The 18,758-nt window shown below is 63.7% G+C and overlaps 3 protein-coding genes across 3 annotated transcripts; all 3 read right to left on the bottom strand.

The window, feature by feature from the left end:
* Positions 1 to 1,517: 1,517 nt before the first annotated feature.
* On the bottom strand, positions 1,518 to 5,934 carry CHLRE_09g387500v5 (uncharacterized protein). Its single transcript, XM_001694477.3, has 5 exons — positions 5,594 to 5,934; positions 5,062 to 5,272; positions 4,790 to 4,965; positions 4,051 to 4,622; positions 1,518 to 3,886 (listed from the first exon to the last, which is right to left on the bottom strand). The coding sequence occupies exons 1-5, from the start codon at positions 5,650 to 5,652 to the stop codon at positions 3,474 to 3,476; spliced, it is 1,431 nt and encodes a 476-aa protein (XP_001694529.2). The 5' UTR covers positions 5,653 to 5,934; the 3' UTR covers positions 1,518 to 3,473.
* Positions 5,935 to 6,032: 98 nt separating this feature from the next.
* On the bottom strand, positions 6,033 to 10,434 carry CHLRE_09g387550v5 (uncharacterized protein). The gene is made up of 12 exons (XM_043065437.1): positions 10,329 to 10,434; positions 10,146 to 10,247; positions 9,690 to 10,061; positions 9,498 to 9,554; positions 9,193 to 9,333; positions 8,891 to 8,971; positions 8,574 to 8,757; positions 8,185 to 8,323; positions 7,822 to 8,009; positions 7,518 to 7,626; positions 6,904 to 7,347; positions 6,033 to 6,782 (listed from the first exon to the last, which is right to left on the bottom strand). The coding sequence occupies exons 1-12, from the start codon at positions 10,359 to 10,361 to the stop codon at positions 6,656 to 6,658; spliced, it is 1,977 nt and encodes a 658-aa protein (XP_042921055.1). The 5' UTR covers positions 10,362 to 10,434; the 3' UTR covers positions 6,033 to 6,655.
* A 50-nt stretch (positions 10,435 to 10,484) lies between these two features.
* Positions 10,485 to 18,704, bottom strand: CHLRE_09g387600v5 (uncharacterized protein). Its single transcript, XM_043065439.1, has 13 exons — positions 18,585 to 18,704; positions 18,385 to 18,502; positions 14,499 to 18,295; positions 14,185 to 14,292; positions 12,976 to 14,032; positions 12,769 to 12,855; positions 12,524 to 12,663; positions 12,341 to 12,400; positions 11,953 to 12,189; positions 11,655 to 11,813; positions 11,426 to 11,521; positions 11,132 to 11,275; positions 10,485 to 10,974 (listed from the first exon to the last, which is right to left on the bottom strand). The coding sequence occupies exons 1-13, from the start codon at positions 18,591 to 18,593 to the stop codon at positions 10,873 to 10,875; spliced, it is 6,114 nt and encodes a 2,037-aa protein (XP_042921054.1). The 5' UTR covers positions 18,594 to 18,704; the 3' UTR covers positions 10,485 to 10,872.
* Positions 18,705 to 18,758: the final 54 nt, after the last annotated feature.

Here is an 18,758-nt window from a genome sequence, read left to right as displayed (position 1 = left end):
CCCCGCGTGATGGTGCTGCTCGTGCAGCCAATATCCCCAAGCACGAAGCTCGTTCTATTGACCGCTGTTGAGTGTGCAACTAGGACCGTACGTTCGTGCGCAAGCTAGGCGATGGGCGGAGCGCTCCGCGGTGTTCGAGACACATGATTTCGGTAGCGCAAGGGCACGAACGCCACCGCCATCACCGCCGACCGCACCTTGGTTTGCATGACCGGCCGTTGGGCCAAGCGCTTTGCGAGAAGAGCTGCATACGCGAAGCCAATCAAGCCCAGCCACCAGGGCTGCCGTCGCCCGCACCATGACCTCCCGGCGTTGAGGACTACTACCAAACTCTGGCAGCACTTTCGGCCACTAGTGCAACCTCAACACGGGCGGGCTGGGGCGGGCACGGCGGACTTGGTGGGGTTATCGGGAGCTGCGAGGCCGGAGGTAGGAGGCCGCTGAGGGCCACGAATGAGTTGCTAGGCCGCTTGAGGCATGAGTGGAGGCTATTGTCGGTTTGAGAGATTGGGATTGTCGTTTGGGGCCGTGGCGGTTTGTAACGCTACACGGCAGTAAGGAGTCAATAAGCGCTGACTTATCGCAGCGCAGTGGAGATAAGTCTAGTTATTGCGACGTAACTGCCGTGTTGCGTTAGAGTCACGCACGGCGCAGGACGCTCGGGTACGTGCCTGTGCATGGGGCCGAACCGAGCTGGGTCTTGTACGCGTCAGGAGCACACGGCGCCTTATCTGCCGTTGTGCTTCTGTACTGTATTTCGGATCGTCCCTCTGCCGGGACGGTGACAACCCACCCGCCCCCCCTGGTGCCGCCGCGGATTAATGTGGTGGCACCCGTGGGCGCTGCGGCGTGCGTGGTTGTCTGGACTCTGCTGCTATCAGGCACTTCATACATGCGACACACCCAGTACTGGCAGCACTTTCGGCCACTAGTGCAACCTCAACACGGGCGGGCTGGGGCGGGCACGGCGGACTTGGTGGGGTTATCGGGAGCTGCGAGGCCGGAGGTAGGAGGCCGCTGAGGGCCACGAATGAGTTGCTAGGCCGCTTGAGGCATGAGTGGAGGCTATTGTCGGTTTGAGAGATTGGGATTGTCGTTTGGGGCCGTGGCGGTTTGTAACGCTACACGGCAGTAAGGAGTCAATAACTGCCAGCAGTCTGGCCTGCAGCGCATGCGCTGCTTGAGATCAGAACCCTGCCAGTGCTCCCTGGGCGTCGTGCTTCCTCCCCTCTGCTGTAATTGCCATGACATCCGCGTGTGCGTGTGATGGGACAGTGTCAAGGCAGGTTCGTGAAGTCCCGCAGGGTGCAGCTAATTCCCAGACCCCAGAAGATGGCAATCAATTTGCAACGACAGGGCAGGAGTGCGCGGCTGGTCGAACGCCGGATTCACTGTACCGAAAAGTTGCTGGCTGGCTGGAAGTTTGCTGATGCGCATTCCGTCACGCCCCTGCTCTCCGCTGCACCTTGCAAAGCTGCTGCCGCCCTGGACTCGAGAGCATGGACTGGAGAGCCGCATCCTCTGTCCACTTACAGCCATTCATGTCTCTCCTACCACCCGCACGCTCGTCCTCCTCCCTCGATTCTTCGTCCTCGTCCCGGCATCCTCAAAGCCATCACCAAGATCGCGCACTGGCCTGGCCAGCGGCTGTATAGTGTATTGTCGGCTCCCGACACTCGACCACCCCGCCATGGGCACAGGGGCTGCCGCCGATGGGCCATGAAAAAATTCAAACAGGCAAAACCACTCATCCATCAGTCCTCCTCGTCACCCGACATGACACAAAAAAGGAATCAAAGGGTTTGTTTTATAGAAGACGACGCGCGAGGCGCGATATGCCCCGCCTCACACGTGTCGGTCCGCATCGTGGCACCGGCACTCCCGACCCAAGCACGGCACGGGGTGGGCGTCCATCCGGATTGCGGTCTCGTCTCCATGAGTCCAGCCGGGCCGAAGCAGGTAGGGAGCACGCGCAACCCTCTCTGCCACCAGCCCTAACCGGAAAAGAAATACATCGCGACTGTACACGAGCCGCACGTTCTTTGCATCATCAAATCGCGGGTCCGCGGAGCGCCGGCCCTTGAACGCGTCCGCGCGCGCGCCCAAATACCTACCAGACTACCGCGCACCAGCAAAACCATACGTAACACATTGAGGGACATCGCACAAAGCCACGCCACACACCTTCATGGATTAAACCAACTTGACAGCCCTTATACCAACAGCACGCGCACCACAGCGAGCCCGCCAAACCGCAAACCACACCAGTCTATCCACCGACACTGCATCATATAAACAAACCGACGCCTCTGCCTTGTCTGCCTAATTTCGGCACAAATTAATGCCCATCGTGACTCAAACATACACACGACGTCTTGCGCGGGCAAAGCCACACGCCGACCGTGCAACCCCCATCGCTTCTCCAATGCCCCAAATGCAACCCTGTAGCTGCAACGCGGCGCAACCGCTGCTGCCCTGGCTTGGCAACGCACCGTGCACGCCCCCTTTCCTTGCATGCATGCCCGCAGGCGCACCGACCTCAGTCGCCTACGCAATCCCTCCCAAGCATCTTCTGAGTCCTTCGAAATCAATTGTACATACCACGTCAACGGTAACCGGCTCCGCCGATTTTCATCCTCCCACCAGTGCATTCCTCTTCTTCCTGCACAGCAGTCGCTCACGCAGTCTCTCGGCGCCTCTCCGCCTGATGCGTCAACGCATGGAGCCCAGGGCCCACATCCCTGGGATATCGTTCATACCCTCAGAGCTTAGTGGCCGGGCCGTCAATCCTTCATCTGCCAACACCGCCGGTCTTGCCTGCTTAGCCCTGAGCATGGCTGCCCTCTCTGAGCAGCTCGTAATCTCGCCACACATGCCTGCTACCGCAGGAGCCTGCAGACCCCACGTCTGCGCGTCAGAATCCGCAGCACCACGCGCTCGGCCTTTAACTTGTGCGCGATGCTCACAAAACGCTTGCGTAAACCACCACTACAAATCATTCTTCGCGGGTATGCATTGGACCCTGCGCCCGACGCGCAATCGTCCACAACGTCCCCCCACATCGCCTTCAACCTAGGCGTAATCCCCTGCGTGTGCCGATGTACCCCATGCCAAATGCTTACTGCATGGTCGCTCCTGGCCCAGCCTCGCCTCTCAGCATCAGTGCGTAGCCGCACATGAGCTAAAATGGCCAGCAAAGGCCCCAGGAACGCAGCACATGCTCAATGCCTGGGCAGTAGGCCGCGCCAGAACGGGTCAGCGACGTCCCTGACATGCCGCAAGGTACCGCCATCCGCTACCTGGCGCCCAACGCCCGGCTACTGGCCGAGTAACTCGCAGCCGTACCGCACCAACTGCGCCTGTATCTTATACTTTCTCTCCCATGTAGAGTTCATATGTCTACATGCCAGTAGAGGTCCTGTATTGCAGGACTGCCGGCCAACAAAACGCCTATGCATTGCTGCGAAGCCACATCACCTGCCGCCGCTCAGTTCATCATCGCTGCCGCACTCAGAGGCGCTCCCGCTTTGCCCTTCCCCCTTCCACCCGAGCACCTGTCGCAGCAGCTTGGGGTTGGACAGGATCTCGAAGTCCGCGGCTAGGAAGCGGTGCTGCTTCTGTAGCATGTAGAACACCGCGTTGTTGCGGGTCGAGTAGCCGAACCGCCGCAGCGACCAGGCCACGCACGCCAGCTCGTGGCCTGTGAAGTCCAGGAACTTGGCGCGGACCTGCTCCTCAAAGCACATCAGCCACTCCTGCTGCGGCCGGTGGTTGAGCGTGGCCGTGCTCCAGGCCACGATGCTCAACAGCCGCGCGGGGAAGGACGGGAAGCGCCACTGCACAACCAGCAGCAGTTTATCCAGCCATGGGCCTGGCAGCTCCACACCTGCACAAGGCGCAACAGAAAACGGTCAGCAGACTAATCGCAAAGCATCAACAAGCAGCCAGCCTTCCTGTTGACCAAACCAGATTATGCACCGCTGGGCACCCAGCACCGCCGCTTGTCACAGTACATCACCCCACCACCACAACTGCGGTCGCTCTGCTTACCCAGCTTGGCCAGTGCCCAAATGATGTTGGACAGCTCGGTCGGCGAGAAGCGGAAAAACTGAGACTCCGCGGCCGGCAGGAAGCCCTCCAGCCAGGCAGCCGGCGGCGGGTGGTGCAGCTTGCCCAGAGACCACACCAGCAGGTGCAGGCTGCCGGCCGAGTAGCCAGAGAAGCCACGCGCGCAGCTGTGTGCAAGCAGGGGGTCAAGGACCCAGCCGGAGCGGCGCTCAGAAGCCGCCAGCAGCTCCACCTGGGGCACAGCAGAGCAACCTACCCCGCCACTGGCCGCCGCCCCTGCTCCCGCCGCCGCGCCACTGCACGATAGCCCGTCCGCACACCCCACAGCGGAGGAAGAAGTCGAGGCCGACGCCGAGGCGGCTGCGGGCAGGGTGTCTGCAACCACTGGCCGCCGCTCCAGCACGGCGAACGCCCAGAGCAGGTTCGCCAGCTGGCGATCCGTGAGGTCCGTGAGTGCGCCGTACACCTGGCGTTCAAAGTCCTGCCACCAGATTTCCGTGGGCTGGTACTTGAGCATCGCGAACGCCCACAGCGTGTTGCTCAGGTCCTGGGCCCTGCACGTCCGCGTGAGGAGAAAGCTGTCACGCTCTGAAGGCCTGCCTTGCCGCACGCCCGCCTGGCGCCCCAATCCGCACCTTCGCATCACACGCGCCTGCCGGTGCCGCCCCATCTAAACCTAACCCACCCCAAAAAACACCACCACCTGGTCCCGCGTGCGCACCTGAAGTGCGCCAGCTTGCTGTGGATCTCCTGCGCCACAGCGTCCATCAGCTCCGCCGTCGGCTTCACCTCGTGCTGCGCGAAGCACCACACTGCGTCCGCCAGCTGCTTGGGAGTCAGGTGGGGCAGCACCTCCTGAACGTCAGCTGCTGATGGAGGCGAGCCGCATTCGGTCAACTGCGTATGCAAGAAAACCGACAGGGATGCGTTAACCAATGCTGTCGCCATTTCCGGAAGTTGGACAGAGTGAAGTCAAGAGTGACAACAGCTTACCAAGATGAATTGCGAGGGAACCGAAGAAGTGCTAGTGGACGTCGACGCTACGTGACCTCGCTGGGCAGCGGCGCAACTGATGCGTGCCGTCCGCTGATGCCCTGGCTTGTGAAGCCCGGCTGCGATCTGATTGGTAACAGGAGCAACATCCTGCAAGTGCACTCTCCCCGATGTGCTGGCGGTGGACGAAGCCAGCGGCGCAAGGATCACCCTGCACGCAGCGAGTGCCGACAAGTATGACACGTCTGAGTTGATATTCAGGTACCCGTCCTCTTTCTCTGTCGAGTCGAAGCGCAGGGGCCGCCTGGCAACTCTGCGCTAGCTTCGCTGATGGTGAGGCTGACTACTTTGCACAGCGCAGAGATGCACATGTTCCAGGTCGTCCGTCGTGACGACTAAAGCAACATGAACTAGACTCTGGCGAGGTCGTCCCCACCTAGACGGTCCCGGGAAACGCCCGGAGACGCCAACCGGGCTGCTTGTGCTAACTGGACAAGGTCTGGCGCCCAAAGGTCTAAGAACGCCGACTTGCCTTGAAGATGCCGCGCAAGCTCGCTCAGCAGCGCTGAGGCGCCCGGCTCCGGCCCTCATGGTGGCCCTCCGTCCCCAGGCCACCCTCAAGGGTCGTAGAAAACCACGTCCTTGATATATGCTACTATATTTAGCAGAGACAATATTTAGCTCTATCGGGTCAGGGGCGGGCCTTATTACAGGGCCCCGCGTGTACGCGTTGGAGCTTGATAATAAACTTTATGAAGCATACACTTTTTCCACTGTGTGGTAAAGTGGCGCAGAGCTGTAGACGGCGAGCACATCGATGATGGGGGTTCTCTCGAGAAGCGCGCCCGTGCCGCAGCACAACAGGCCTTGAACATAGAACTAGTGCACAGCAACCAGTTGGAATTGCGACGGAGCCCTAACAGCGACGCCCTTTAAAATATCTTGCTGCGAAAGTCTCTCTCTCTCTCCGTCGCTATCTGAAACGTAAACGATGCCACAGAGTAATGTTGGGCATTGCCTGTCACGTCAATAAGCTGGGCAAAGTCGAAACCGCTCCGTTACATATGTGCGCAATCTTGATGAGCGTGATAACCCGCCTTTGTGGCGGACAGGGGGCTTAAGTCCCACCCTTGGGGCGTAGGAAGACGGTGGGTTGAGACCCCTACGCCGTGTGGGAGACCGGACTGGGTGGAGGGACTCCACCACAGACATGCGTGCGCGACTCCCCGTCCCAACGTGTGCCAGCAGTGTGCAGCTTGCTTCCAACTCCACTGCCCCTGTTACTTGTCAATTGTCATGGGTACTCCGTCATACTACTCGCATCTGCCTAGACCTAAGCTGGAATCATAGCTCGCAGCCTGGCCCAAAACACGGCCTCACGGTGGCACCCACCTTGTCAACTACCGTACCCTATGCTTTGCCACCAGTAACCCTTGTGCTCCGCCCGACGTCACTGCTAACCAGCAGTTTCATCGACTCCCGACATCACTGTCAACCAGCAGTTCCATCGCCTCCACGCCGCACACAGTACCGTGGATGCACGACTGCTGCAACGCGGCAGCAATTGCAGTGCATGAACACGCGCGCGCACAAGTTATCCGGCCCGTCCCAGCCCAGGCAAGTCGCCGCCACCGCTCACCCGCGCCGTGCGGGGCGGGACACCCGCAGCGCCGTTAGCTGTGGCTGCCGGCGTGAGAGCTTCTGACAGGGCGTAAGGCGATCTGCATAAGGGATGGGGGCAGGCGGGGGGGGGCGGGCATTGTCAAGTGTCAACTACCGTACTCGCAAGAACTAAAGGACCGTCGCCGACAAGGGCTCAATACCCAATTTGCGTGCTCTCACCTACTAACTGCGACGTGGTGCGCCAGCAGCAATGCATCCGCCCATGCGTCTGCAGAGTCCGCGTCATCCGCCACAAGCCACACGCAGCAGCAGGGCGGCGCGCAGCCAGGCGGGTAGAGCAGCGAGGCAGCCGCTGCCGCCGCCGCGCCGCCCTGCCCGTCCTCCGCAAGCCCCTGACCTCGCCCGACACTTGATATGGAGGCACCAGGCCTCGCAGCCGCCGCCGCAGATGCGGCGGCGGCCCACGGCTCAGCGCTGCTGCGATCCGCAGGGGGGCGGGCGGCGTGAGGTTGGGCTGCTGTGCCAAGGGCGTGTGTGGAGGCGGCGAAGGCGTCCAGCCCAAGGGCGTGCGTGTGGGGGTGCGTGGCGGCGCTGCTGGTGTTGAGCGGATACGCAAGCTGCAGCCACAGCGCCTCACCCTCCGGGAGGCTGGGGTCATAGCACCTGCGGAGGCAGATACGGTGGTACTGTGCGTCAGCGACAGAGACGCAGGTGGTCGGGCTGTATGTTGCGTGAGTGTGGCTTGCGGCCGCATTGAACCCCCGATCTCTGCAAACACATCGCAAGAGGCCTCGTCTCTGACCCTCCCATGCAGCAGTGCCTGCAGCCCCGACCTGCGCACGCTGATAATGGCTTCCAGGGGCACCACCAGCGGCACCTCATTCACCGCGTGCCCGATCTTCAGCGTTGGTACAGCGCCGCCGCTGCCCAGCCCGCCGGCGCCTGCACACGTCCCAAGCAAGTCCACGAGTTGCACCGTGCAATACGTCAAGTCACAGCCATGTATACCCTAGCACTGAGACCGACCACCACTGCACGACCTAACTCAAGCATACATTAACGAGAGCCAGCGGCCCACGCGCCCTTCACGCCATTCCCTCTTTTGTTTCTGCGAAACAACCCGGGCCGCCCACACACCTGACGCCGCGCTGCTAAGCGAGCTCTCCAGCGCCGAGGCCGAGCGCAGGGACATATGGTCCAGCACGAACCACTCGCGTCGCCACGCCTCGGCCGGGCCGCCCAGCGTGTGCTCCACCGGCGCCGTCAGGTAGCCGGCACGCAGGAACGGCAGCGGCAGCATGGGCTTTACCACGGCCAGCGAGCGCCTGCAGCCGGCGGTAATGCCGCGGTAGCGCACGCGTGATGACTAAGTAACGCACGACTGATTATTTTAGCGATCGTGCAGGGTGGCGCGGTGCTTGTCAAGCACGGTAAGGCACCCAAACCAACAGGAACGATGTAAACCGTAAGCGGCTGTGATACATTACAACGACGCCGCACCTGTAAATGTCACGGGACGGCTGCAGCGCCGCCGCCAGGCATATGTACTGCGCAGCCGCCGTGAACAGCGCCCGCACTCGTGTCTCGCGCGCGTGCCGTTCCCGCGACGTCTCCGCATCCTGGCTGGTCAGGCGGCCGGCTGCGAAACACCAGGGACACACGAGCTTCATCAGGCTGAGCTGTGGTACCCTCGGAAGAAGCAACGCCCCGCAAACGTGCCTTGGTGCTGCTCACCTCGAGGCGCCACCCCTACAACCTGCCTGCGCGAGCCCCCGACTGCCCCGGCCAGTGCGCTTGCCCAACGCCGCGTCCCTGCTTTGCCCTGACCCAAATGTCTCTTACGAACGCCACACACGTTTCCGTTTCCCTTCACACGCACGCATGCTCACCTTTGAGCTGTGCCGCCAGCTCGGCCTGAACTGCGCAGGCATAGCTGTAGAGCACAGTGCCCATGTTGTAGCAGCCGCGGTCGAAGTCCGGCCGCAGCCGCACCGCGTGCCGGAACTTCTCCAGCGCGTACACCACCAGCGTGTCCCGCTCGGGGCTGGTGGCGGGGACCAGGCCCGACATCTCCTAGAGGTAAAAAGGAAGTGTACATCTAGTCGGCAAGGTCAGATGTAGCGGTCAGAGCGGTGCGGCGTGCGAACTGAGTCTAAGGAAGCACATTGCGCCATACTCGTGTGTGCCAGCCGGGCCCCGCACGCACCTGCAGGTTGAGGCCCCAGTTGTTGAGTGCCTGCGGGTTGCCGGGCTGCAGGTCCAGCGCCCCCGCGTACTTGTGCGTCGCCTGTCCAGTTACGCGTGACGTGCGCTCGCGTTAAGGTCATTCGATATGCAACCGAGGCATCTCCGATGGTGCACCTTACTAATGCAGGCGCGGGTGCAAAGACTGCAAACCCTTATCAGGCCCCGCTGGCCTCTCCCCACCCCGCATCTACCGTATACTGGCATTTATGCCGAATGTACTGGTACGGTCGGGCGCTTAATATTACAAACCGCAAAGCCTACCTGCTGCAGGCAGCTGAGCGCCTGGTCTGGGTCTGACTCCTTGAGCAGTCGCGCCATGTCGGACAGCGCCACGCCCCAGTTGTACAGAGCCGAGTGGGAGGACGGCCGCGCCGCGGCGGCGCAGGCGTACAGCTCACAGGCCTAGTGGCAGAGTGTGGGGAATGGGAGCCGGGGCAAGGTCTGAGTCGTGACTTTGGGATTGGGCAAGGAAAAGTGGTGCGGGAGCGCGCGGTGGGCGGGAGAAGGCTCACGCAGCGCTGACACGGCCATATGCCCGGCGCTGGAAGTGAGACGCGGGTGATTACCTGCCGCAAGAGCTGCAGCTGCTCCGCGTGGCCTCCCGGCAACTTGGCCGCCAGCTCCTACACCATCAGTTCACACAACTATGCGTGTTGGCCCGAACTGGTGTCAGACAGCTGGGGCAGCTGCAAGCAAGCAATAAAATGATTCACCCCTCCCCACTGTGACTTCTCCTTCATGCGACCTTCATGTCCCACCTGCAGCACCAGCGCATGGTGGTACACGATGTCGTAGTCCTGCCCACTGCCGCTGCTGCTAACAGGCCCCGTGCCCCCTGCTGATGCTTCCCGCCCCTCCGCCGCTTTCCGCGCCTCCGCCGCAGCTGCGGCCGCCTCCTCCTGCCGCGCGTACTGGTTGGCTGCTAGCGCCAGTTCCCGTAGCAGCAGGTCGGTATCGGAAAAGTCCGTGGAGGATGACGCCGAGGAGGAAGTGAGCGCAGTGGAGGTGCGAGCCAGCAGTGCTGATAGCGTTGCTGAGGCCGCGCCGTTGCTGCGGGAGGACTCCGAGGGCACGGACGGTACGCTGGAAGAAGGTGTCTCATCCGTCGTGCTCTCGGCAATTACGGTGTTCTATGCGAGGGGTGAATGGGGGGCCAGAGACGACGGGCAGCGTGAGCGGTTGCGTGGGAAGCGGGTATCCTGTGTGGGGCTCACCTTGCGCTCAGCTGCGCCTTTCCCCATGTCAACCGCCCCCGCCAATGCAGCTGTTGCTCGTTTCAGCTCCTCTCCACCGAAGGAGGCCTTGAAGCCAGGGAGCTGCGACATGAAGTGCCAGCCCGGGACTCGGTTACGCGTCCGAGGCAGTGTGCTTTCTGCTTGATATTATGTGCTTCACACCTGCTGCTCCAGGCGGGTGCCTATGGACTCCATGACTGGGAAGTGCGCTGTCCGATCGATTCGCGTCAAGTCAAATTGCCAACTCGCAACAGAAAGTCAGTTCACTAGCTTCCGTTTATATCATTGGACATCCATTGCCCTGACTTTGGCTCTGTGTGGGCCGTTATTTTACAGAGCATGCCAAGCACAGTTGCGTTGGCCTCTGTCCCAGCTATAAACGTCAATTGGATATCCTTGCAATTGAATTCACAGCGGTCTAGTACTTCTCCTGCGTGACAGCTTATACTAACCGTGCGCAAATGTGCGCACACACCGTGACGATGGGGATGCCCCGCCACGAACCCATGCCCCCTGATGCCTCCGTTTCACCGCAACAGGTATGAGCACTGTGGTTGGTACTCCTAACCGACTTGAGCGCACTGGCATTAACACCTCTGCCACACTTGTCTTGTCGCTTGCCCGCGAACGCAGCCCCTCACAAACGCAACCTACGACCGCATACGGTATGTACCCCCACAACGCTTGCCTCAACCGCACTGCGCACTCATCGCTTGGCCTTGCTGGCCTCCAGCTGAGTAAGTAGCTCGTTGCACATGCGCAGCAGCTCTCCCTTCTCCGTCTGGGCAGTGGCCAATGCGGCCGCGTTCTGGGGGAAGTGAGGACAGGGCAAATGTTGACTTGTTAAGTGAGCCAGAGCGCATGAAAAAACTAGGCGAAACGTTGTCACGCCGGTACAGGTGAAGACGCGGCGGTACGTACTTCTAGCATCGAACACGTGCACGCAACCCAACGGACTGGCCCACCTCCTGCGCCTTGGCCTCCGCCGTCTTTGCCCGCGTCTCAAACTCGATGGCGGCCTGCTTGAGCTTGTTGTAGCGGTCCCGCAGCTCCGTGGCTTGTTGGAGCACGGTGTTAAGCGACTGCAGCTTGTGCTCGTACTCCACCACCTGGACATAAGGCGGCGCAAGGCGGGGAGGTTCATGGGCATGCCGACATACGGAGTCATGGGGGAGAGACGCGGAGGGAAGCTGCTTGAGGTGAAGCACAAACGCGCTTGTAGGCACGCATACTGCATACAACATCAGCCACCTTCTTACCTGCTTTTTGTGCGCCGTCTGCGCGTTGATGAGCTGGTCCATAGCCTTGGTGAACCTGGCCTCCGCCTCGTCACGTGCGCGCTGCGCCTGGACGAGCTGCGGGCGGGGCGGGGAACAGCGCCAGAGCAAGGGATGCGTCAGCGGATGGCAAGGACGCACATCTCCTGCAACTGTACAGAAACATTGCAGCGGCGAAATGTTCCCTGAAGTTCGCCGACTGCAGCCCCACCTGGTGCGCCTGCACGCCCAGCGTCGCCTGCAGGTCCTTGAGCTTGCCCGACTCCTCCTCGCTCTTGGCCTGTGCGGCGGCGGCCTTGTTGTTGGCCTCTGCCACACGCGCCTCCGCCTGCTCCACGATGCCGCGCGCGGCGTCCACCTCCACTTGCATCTGCATGGTGGAGAAACGACAACAGAGAGAATGTCAGACACGGTATTGATCGCGCACTAGCAGCACTGGTCTTACCAAGTGCCTTCTCACGAAAGCCCTAAACGAAGACCCAGACACAACGCGGGAGGGCTGTGCTTACCGCCTTCATCTTTTCGTCCTTCTGCTGCAGGCTCAGCCTCGCCTCCGCGTCGTGTTGCGCCCACGCGGCGGCCTCAGCTTGGTGAGCGGTCGCCGTGTCCGCCGCTACCTGCTCCCGGCGCTTGGCCTCTGCCTGCGCGGCACGCAGGTCGGCCTCCAGCGAGTCCATGCGGTGCCGCACCACTGACAGCTCCTGCTCCAGGAACTGCCGCGCCTCCCGCTCCATGTCCAGGTCACCCTGCAAGGCATGTGTGACACCAAGTGAGTGTGTGCGTGTTGCATGCACTTTACAGCTCGGATGGGACCGTAGATGCGTTTGTGGCTGAGGCTGTATGCAATAGCTGCCGTGGACTCGTGACGTACTATGGTCCAGGGACCCAGGCCCTCACCGTCATGTTGCTCTGGAACTGCAGCGTCGACAACTGGTCGCGCAGCATGTTGTTTTCGTCCTGCGGGGCCGAGGAAGAGCAGTATGCATTAGCGGAGCACCAGAATGGGTTCCAAACTATGAATAGGAAGGTGTTTCGTTCCGTGTGCACGCTGCCTGACCCACCCCAGTCGCCTATGCGCACCTGCAGGCGCTGGTTGTTGGCCTCCGCCTCCGCCAGCTTGTTGGTGAGCATCTGCACGTGGACCTCCAGCACCGACGTGGTGGGCGTGCCGGCCACAGTTGGCGCCGTTGACGAGGCTGTCCGTCCAGCGCCCGACGGAACTGCAATTTTGCCACAACGAAATGGGAGATCAGCAATACGGTACACGTTACTCAGAAGGAAACATATGAAGGCTGCAGATACGATCCGGCGCTGCACGCACGTACCAGGCGTGGCCGCTTGATGTGCGGGGCCCAGCATGGCGGCGGCGCGGGAGGCCTCTGCCGAGATGTCCATGGTGTCCAGGTCAAAGTCTGTTGACGTTGGTGAAACCGGGGGGTCAAGCGTGACGACACCATAAAATAGCGTCGCGCCACCGGGACATCGTATCAGCTTATCAAGCGCGTAGCTGTAAGGTCATAATGGGCACCCACCTGGGAAGGGCGAGTCGGCCAGCGGCGCCGCTGTGGCACGCATCATCACAGGCGTGTCGAACAGGTTGGTGCCCATGCCGACCGAGCGGCCAGCCACTGGCACCGCCTGCACCCCGGCCGCACCGGCAGCAGCCAGCGGCGTGGCGCGAGCACGGGCAGCGGCGGGCATGTTGCTGGCCGGCAGCGGGCTCAAGCCAGGCGTCTTCACGTGCACTGCGTTGGCAGCGCTGGGGGCCACGCCCGGGGTGGGCACCGGGGTGCGGGCAGTGGCCGCCGCGGCAGGCACAGCAGCGCCAGGGGTGCTGGTGTGGAGGCTTGTGTAGCTAGGCGTGCGGCCCACGGTGGGCGTGGCAGTCCCAGCGCCAGGGACCTGTCCTGGCGTGGCAACCAGCTTGCCACCAATGGCTGGAGTTGGGCGTTTAGCCAATGGTGCGGCCTTGGCGCCAGCGGTACCAGCGCTAGCGGCCGCCAGGGCCTTGAGTGCCGATGACGGCGTAGCAGTGGGCTTGCCACCAGCGGCCGTCGTGGGCTTGGCGGAGCCGGGCTTGACCTGGGAGCCCGAGGCCGCGGCCACAGGTGTGGCAGCGACACCAGCACGTGTGGGCACACCAGGCGTGCGGCCCAAGGGGGTCATGGCAAAGGCACCGGACGCACCCGTCGGCTGCATGCCAGGCGTGGGAATGGCGTCGGGCGTGGCTGCTGCCGCTGGCGGCGGCGCGAAGGACAGCGCGGGCGACGCTGGCGAGGCAGCGGCGGTGGCGGTCGCAACGGCAGGCACATCGAAGTTGAAGCCGCCGGTGGCGCAATTGGCCGCGGGGCTGGGCATATCGCCCTCCTGCTCGCCCTCGCCAGCCTCGGTGACGGGCGCCATGGGGAAGAAGGGGAAGACGTGGCGGCTCTTGGCCAAGCTCATGCTGCTGCTGGTGTTCACGCCGCCGCCCATGCTCAGGCCGTGCTCGAAGCTGTCGAGCGACTCGGCCATGAGGCTCTCGCCCAGCCCACCGCGATTGACCATTGAGGCGCGCAGCGACACCAGGTCCAGCGACTCGCGGTTCACCTGCGGGCGGGCCACGACACGGTAAGGGCAGGGTGTTGGTGGTTGTACTCAGGGATCAGCTCGTTTATGCACAATGGAGCCTAAGACGTACTGACAGCGGCAATACCATACTCGATAATGGACTCCGGCCAAGCCCAAAACCCGTAACGCACCATGAGAGTGACGTCGGGCGCCACCTTGCGGCTGGAAGGCACGCCTGGAGTGGATGCGCTAGCGTCCTTCTCCTTGGACTTGCCGGTGCTGACCGGGGATGACACGGCCTGCATAAGAGGGGTAGCGCACAGCATGAGAAGGTCAGGACTTGCAGGTATGCGGCAATACCCTCAGCACATGGTACACACAACCCTGCCCCCATGCGCTTGCCTGCCCATCCACTAGACAATTCTTACCCATCACAACAAGCCTACTCGTCCATGCCACAGCCCTACACACATCCTTCCCACCCCCAGCCAGCAACCCCGCACACCTGCGGCAGGGGCAGGTCGCCGCCGTCCAGCAGGTCGCCATTGCCCCACTCCGACTCCAGGTCCTCCAGCGAGTCGGCCATCGGCACGTCCAGCTCCGCTGCGGGGGCGGCAGCCTCCTCCACTACCTCCAGCTCAACAGCCGCCACCTCGGCCGTCACCTCCACGGCCACCGCCAGGTCGGCGGCAGGCATCTCGGCAACCGGCTCCGGCACATCCATCACAGCCTCGTCTGCAGCCACAGGCTGCGCCTCCTCAGCCTCCGCCTGTGCGGCCATGGGCCCGTCGACCTCAGCCGCACCCGAGGACGCGGCGCCCTCGGCGACAGCCTGCTCGGCCTCGGCCTCCAGGTCATCAAGCTGGAAGGCTCGCACGCCAACCGTCGCCGTCTCGGGGCTGATGGGCGTGGGCATGCCGGGCGTGCTGCGCGCGGCCGACACGGGCGTGCCAACAGCATCGCCGGCTGCGCCTGCGTCCTCGGGTGCCGAGACGAATGCCGGCGGCGGCGCCAGGCTTAGGCGCGCCAGCATGGGGCTGACCATCATGGGGTCGTCCTCGGGCATTGACGGGCGCTGCTGCTGCACGGGCGAGGCCACGGCAGCGGCGGTGCCGTTCTCAGTCGCTGCCTCGGCGGCGGTAGCAGCAGGCTGCGGCTCACTGATAGTCCCCGGCTGCATCCCCAGCTGCACCTCCGGCTGCACCTCTGGCTCAGCGACGGTAGGAGCAGCGGCCTCCAGCTCGGCCGGCACCTCCACCACAGCCGGCACACAGTCAACTTCGCCGACGGGCTGGTCGGGCTGCTGCAGCTCAGCCACTGGCTCGGCCACGGCCTCAGCCACCTCAGACTGCACGGCCACGAACTCAGCGGCCATGGCCTCCTGCAGCGCGGCAGCGGGAGCCGCCACCGTTGTGGTCTCGCTCTCCACCGCCTCAATGGCGGCGGGGCCGGAGACGGCCTCCGTGTCCATCATGTCCACGTCGGCGTTAGCGCGGTCGGCGTTGGTGGTCGGCTCCTCAGCGGCGGCGGCATCGGCCGCCACTTCAGCTGCTGCCGGCTCAGCTGCCGCCGGCTCATCGGCACCGGGCACCTCCACGGCAGTGGCAGGCACCTCGACCACCTCGGCGACCTCAGCCTCCAGCCCAGCGGTGGATGTGGGCACGAAGTCGTCCGCCGCGGGCTCCGACCGTACGGACGCCGCACCAACCACCGGCTCGTTCTCCGCCACTGCAACCTCGGCCGCTTCCTCAGCAGCGGCCGACGCGGCCAGCTCAACAGCCGGCGCGCTGTCCTCCAGGATGACAGGAAGCATCTCCGCAGCCTCAGCAATTGCGACCACCGCCACCTCCGACGCGGCCATAGCGGCCGCCTGCTGCGCGGGGCTAAACTGCTGCGTGGCGTCCTCCAGTGGCTCGAACTCGAACGCCTCCACGTCATCCATGTCGACATCGAAGCAGGCAGTAGGCGGCGCCTCCGTAGCCGCGGTGGTGATGGGGGCAGGCTCCACGGCAGTCTCAGCAGCAGGCACGGCGAGGGGCTCGGCAACAGCCTCAGCTGTCGTCTCCAGCACGGCCACGGCCGCGGTCTCAGCAGCCGCTGGCTCGAAGGCAGGAGAAGCCTCGACAGTTTCCTGCTCCTGAGCTGGCTCCTCTGCGGCCTCAGCGATGGGCACAGGCTCCTGCGCAGAAGCCTCATCCGTGTCCTCCTCCGTGACGCCAGGCGCCGGCCTGGCAGCCAGCTCAGCCGGCTCCGCTGGCAGCTCCGCCGCGGCTTCAACAGTCTCCGGGGCAGGCGCTGGCTGCCCAGCCGCTGCCGCAGTGGGCTGGGAGGTGGTGGGCATGACGGCGGCGCTCGACGGCTTAGATGCAGCAGGCAGCTCCAGGGCAGCGACCTGGGGTTCGGCCAGCCCAGTGGCCGCGTCGCCACAGTCCATCATCTCCTCGTCCGCAGCCGCAGACAGCGCTGCCGGGCATGCCGGCTGCTCGGCGGCGACAGGCCGTGGCTCCACCACCAGCGGCGGCGCCGCTGCGGCCTTGATTGGCTCTTGCGGCAACCCGGCCGCAGGGCAGGCAGCGACCTCGGCAGCGGGCTCGGACAGCTCGATGCTGGCAGCCACCGGCGCCACCTGCGGCACAGCCGCCACGGCGGCCGGCACCGAGTCTGCCGGCGGCGGCGAGCTGCAGGCAGCGGGCTCGGCCGCCGCCTCCACAGCGGCAGGAGCAGCGAGCACCACCTCATCCATCTCCATGTCGTTGGCCGCTGCCTCGCAGGCCGCCGTCGGCTCGTACAACTGCACCGTCTCCACCTCAGCTAAGACCTCCGCCACTTCAGCGGCAGCCTCAGCGGTGGTAGGCTCCGCGGCCGCCATCTCCGCATCCTCCACGGCAGTGGTGTACGCAGCCGTCTCGCTGGCCGCAGTGCCCACAGCGACGGCGCCAGCGGAGGCAAGCACGCTGCTGTCACAGACGGGCGTGAGGCCGTCAATGCAGGCCTCCACCGCCGGAATGGTGGTGCCGGTGGGCGTGATGGTGTCAGCGCTAGCGTCTTCGCCAATCGCCACCGTCTCAGCGGTGGCAGCGTCGACGTCCAGATGCAGGCCGCGCGCACTGGAGGAGCGGGCAGCAGGCACGGGCTGGTCGCAGGCCATCAGCATGGCGGTGGCCATGGCGTCGCTGGCGCCGCCGCTGGAGTGCGGTAACGATGACATGCCGCCGGGTGAGGAGGCGCCGGCATCGGTACCGAGGCTGGGGAACACCAGCTCGCAGCCGTTCGCCGGCACAGTATCCTCATCCGCAGCGCCCGCCTCAGATGCGGCCTCTGCGGCGGCCAGGCCGAAGGGCAGTGGCGTCGCACCAGCTGCAGCGGCGGCCTCAGCCAGAGCCGCCATGTGTGTGTCGCTGGAGGGGCCGTCAGGGATGGTGGGGCTGGCGGACAGCGACGCGACGGCTGAGTCCTCCTCCTCTGGGCTGGGTGAGGCCTCAGCAGCGAGGGGCGAGGGCGCAGCGCTGGGCGTGTCAAGCTGACCGGCGCAGGGCGTGGCCGGGTCGGCCATGCTGGTGGCGGCGACGGAAGGGGACCGGGCGTGGGGCGACACAGTCACGCGCGCCGCCATGCCATCCAGGATGGAGCCGCTAGGCGACACGCGGGGCGACAACGGCGGGCGGGGCGGCCTCGCTGCTTTCATCTCTGACTGCACCTCGATGCTTCCCTCCCGCGAGCGCTCCGCCGTCCACTCCTGCTCCTCCAGCGCGGTCTGGGCATCGCAGCTCACGGAGGGGGTTGGCGACCGTAGCGCAGGCTGGAGCGGCGCGGCCTGGTCGCTGCGCACGTTGAGGTCCATGGAGCTGGACGAGGGCTGGCGGCTGACGAAAGGCAGGAGGCCGGAAGGGCTGGGCGAGAGGCCGCCGGTTTCACTGCCGGCGTAGCCAGGGCTGGCAGCACCGTGCTTGTGCTTGCCGGACGAGCTTTTGGGGGTGAGCGCCTTCTTCAAGCCGCTGAAGCTGCGCTTGAAGAAGTTACCCGAGCTGGGGGACTTGGTGGCTTTCGCGTCCATCTCGCTGCCCAGGGACTCGTTGCGCCCGTCCTCCACCAGGGTACCGTGAGCAGCCGGCAGCAGCGCGAACAGGGGCTGCGTGGGAGTGCTGGGTGCCTGGTCTGACGGCGCTGGAATAGAGATGGTGTGAGGCCCGTTGAACGCCGTGTCCGCGACTGCCGCTGAGAACGACGAGACGTCATGGCTGGCCGACACCGGCTTCAGCTTTGCCAGGATACTGCTGTCCTTCTGACGCTGTTTAGCGATACCTGAAATGAATGAGTGATTGTTTGTTAGGCAAGCTCTTAAGCTCAGCCGCTACGGGCGTGGGGGAAGCTTGCGCGAAAGCGCTACCCACCTTTGTCCTCAAACATGGCCTTCAGCTTGCCGACCGGCTTCATTTTTGCAAGGGCGCCAAGTGATGAGCGGCGCTTGCCAACGACAGGTGCGTCGTCAGCGAAGGAGTCCTGTGTGGGCTGTCGCGAGGGGAACATCGTCAGCTGTCAGCCCCCTGCGCAGCCCCAAGCCAGCTCGTTGTATGCTCTCGCGCGGTCTCACCTCCTCCATGGCACCTAGGTTAAATTGGAGCTGACGCTGGGACTCTGTCAGTGTCAACTCAAACTGGCGTCAATTTTTTACACGCTCTTCGCGCACAGTGACATAGCGGCGCGTGTACGTATTAACTTACTACAGCGGTGACAGATTTTACTATCGATATGTGCCATAGCCCGG

The sequence above is a fragment of the Chlamydomonas reinhardtii genome, chromosome 9, assembly GCF_000002595.2.
Source record: "Chlamydomonas reinhardtii strain CC-503 cw92 mt+ chromosome 9, whole genome shotgun sequence".
NCBI classification, from domain to species: domain Eukaryota; kingdom Viridiplantae; phylum Chlorophyta; class Chlorophyceae; order Chlamydomonadales; family Chlamydomonadaceae; genus Chlamydomonas; species Chlamydomonas reinhardtii.
The sequence above is the reverse complement of the archived record's forward strand: the minus strand, read 5'-3'. Positions and strand labels throughout refer to the sequence as shown.